The 2,460-nt window shown below is 37.4% G+C and overlaps 1 protein-coding gene across 1 annotated transcript in view; it reads right to left on the reverse strand.

Moving 5' to 3' along the window:
• Positions 1–1,782, reverse strand: part of LOC104957497 (aldehyde dehydrogenase family 9 member A1) — a 13,519-nt gene extending 11,737 nt beyond the window's left edge. Inside the window, exon 1 of the mRNA XM_010785134.1 lies at positions 1,597–1,782. Within this exon, the coding sequence (XP_010783436.1) occupies positions 1,597–1,735 (139 nt within the window). The 5' untranslated portion in view covers positions 1,736–1,782. The remainder of the gene's footprint in view (positions 1–1,596) is intronic.
• Between the last annotated feature and the right edge of the window lie 678 nt (positions 1,783–2,460).

Below are 2,460 nucleotides of genomic sequence, written 5' to 3' on the forward strand. Positions count from 1 at the left end.
CGAATTGACATGAAAGCACTAATAAATGTAGTTTCATCCACTTGAGTTTACAAAAATAATCGATTTGTTTTTATATCACATCCGACGGGAGGAAATTCAGCAGCTCTCACTACCGATTTTTAATCCTAATTTAATCATCATCTTCACCACGATCATTTATGTTTATGTTCGCCGAATTGACATGAAAGCACTGACAAATATGAATATACTGTAGTCAACTTCATTAAAACGTTATTAACGTGCCTAAACTCAGTAATTCACCATTTCTACGCATGACAACACACTTTGTCCGTGTTTGGCTCTCTCGCCGCACAGTGAAGCGTTCCCGCATTGACGTCACTTCCGGCTTCCCCCAAAACCTCAAAATGAGTCGAAGGAATTTTCCCGCGATGTTCGAAATTATTGATATTTATCGGAACGGTATCGCTTTTTCTTTTTTAAACTGACGGTTCGAGATTACTAGTAGCCCACTATTTCATTGCACAACAGTTGTTGGGTTCGTGTCACAGGCTCTTTAAGTTTGAAAGAAAATTCTCACTCGGCTAACATTCTTTTAAAAATATTTTAGACCAACAAGCAGTAGGACCAGAACTGCATATGGCTAGTTTTTTTTAATCACTTTATCTACACTACATGTGCTAAGGTTTCTTCTCTGGTGTTCTTATTATTTTATTCATTCGTTTTTATGCTTTTAGCATTATATTATGGTTATTGTTGGATGTTCATTATTAGTAGTTTGGACAAATCCATCTGATATTTTAACTCAGTAAAAAGGTAGTAACACCACACATGGGCTGATTTACACCCAGTGATCAATCAAGTTTATCTTAACCTCTTATCATACATGATATATTATTGGTTCATCATGTTTTGTAATAATGATCTCATTCTTTAAAGCGACTGAAGTTATCAAAGGAAATATTGTAGTAATTTTTACATTCCTAAATAAGGGAAGTAAAAAAGAAGACACAATATATGCATCTGATTTATATAGAGTATAAAGTAGCAGAAATTGGAAAGAAGTAACTCAAAAGTGTATTTACGTAAAATACTTGGGTAAATGTGCTTACCAGAGGTGGAAGGAGTACTCAAATAGTATACTAAAGTAATAGTAGAAATACCAACGTGTAGGAATACTATTGTTACAAGTAAAAGTCCTGTATTAAAAATGTTACTCTAGTAAAAGTACTGGCATCTAAATATGCTTGCAACTTCGAACAGGAGTCATTTGGGGGGGCTCTTGGGAAAAAAGGTTGGGAACCCCTGCTCTAAAGTACAGTAAATGTAATTAGTTACTTAAAACCACTCTTACTGAACACCAATGCAAGTAATAATGTTTAAATGGCAATAAAGTATTTAATATTTACAATACAATCATGCAACCTAAACAAATTCAAATTGACTCTGTACCACCGAAGAAAAATAACTAGGGAGTGTTTCTGTTTATAACAGCCTGTCCTCACAGTGACCCGCTACACAGGCTAGAGACCTTTATAGTGTAGTCGTGTAGCATGAAGCAAATATGTATCTATGGAGGCCAGCCAGGGTAATATGGAGCATTGCACAATGAGCCAGACTTTAGCCTGCTGTATTTACCAGTTGCTGGTTCGAACACCTGCTCTGCGTTAGCCTGCTGCCGGGGCTTCACCCTCTGTCCCCCCCAGAAGTTCAGCGGCTCTGTGACCACCATGGTCCCCGTCGCTGTTCCGGGCAAGTCGAGGGTTGAGTGCTCCATTTTTTAGAAGGAGAAGATCTGCATGGACACGGGGAGGGTTATGGCTAGAAAGGATCAGTCTTGTGTAAAACTCTCGCGAGAGTTTGGCTGAATGTCACGTGGCTGAATGCTTACGTTTGGCAGGCAGCCTTTCAGTTACGATCGTTTACATCAGTTGGCCACAGCAAATGATGTTGAGAAGCTAAACTATCTATTAATTATGTCAATGACAGGGAGTGTGATTGTTGAAATAGGGTGTTAGTGGTCTTGTTGGTGTTCAAAGAAGAATGACAACACTGTAGATCACCAACACTATGATTTATTTTTTATTCACAGGCAAGTCAACGTTGTCGCAGTAAAAGTCCCAAGATAGATCCTGGTGCAATAAAATGTTCCATTGCAGTGTTTTACTATTACAGTGATGCAAACACAGGTATGGTGAAAAAAGAGAGAACTATTCGAAGCAGGAAAAAAACAGCGTAATATACCATCTGACAAAGGCCTGTGCTATAATGCTTCAATTAACTGGCTATTATTTATAATATACTCAGATCAATAGGAGACAAAGATGTTAAGTTATAAATCAAGGGTTTTTATTATTATTTACAGCAGGGGTGGGGAACCTTTTTCCTTTCAATTTTTACAACATCCCCCGAGGGCCGTACAAATTATTGATCTCAACCTCTGCTTAAAAATTTTTTTTTTTTTAAATATTGAATTTAAAAGCATCAATCTGGTGCACTTTG

This window comes from Notothenia coriiceps, unplaced genomic scaffold (genome assembly GCF_000735185.1).
Source record: "Notothenia coriiceps isolate Sejong01 unplaced genomic scaffold, NC01 NC01_scaffold00027174, whole genome shotgun sequence".
NCBI classification, from domain to species: domain Eukaryota; kingdom Metazoa; phylum Chordata; class Actinopteri; order Perciformes; family Nototheniidae; genus Notothenia; species Notothenia coriiceps.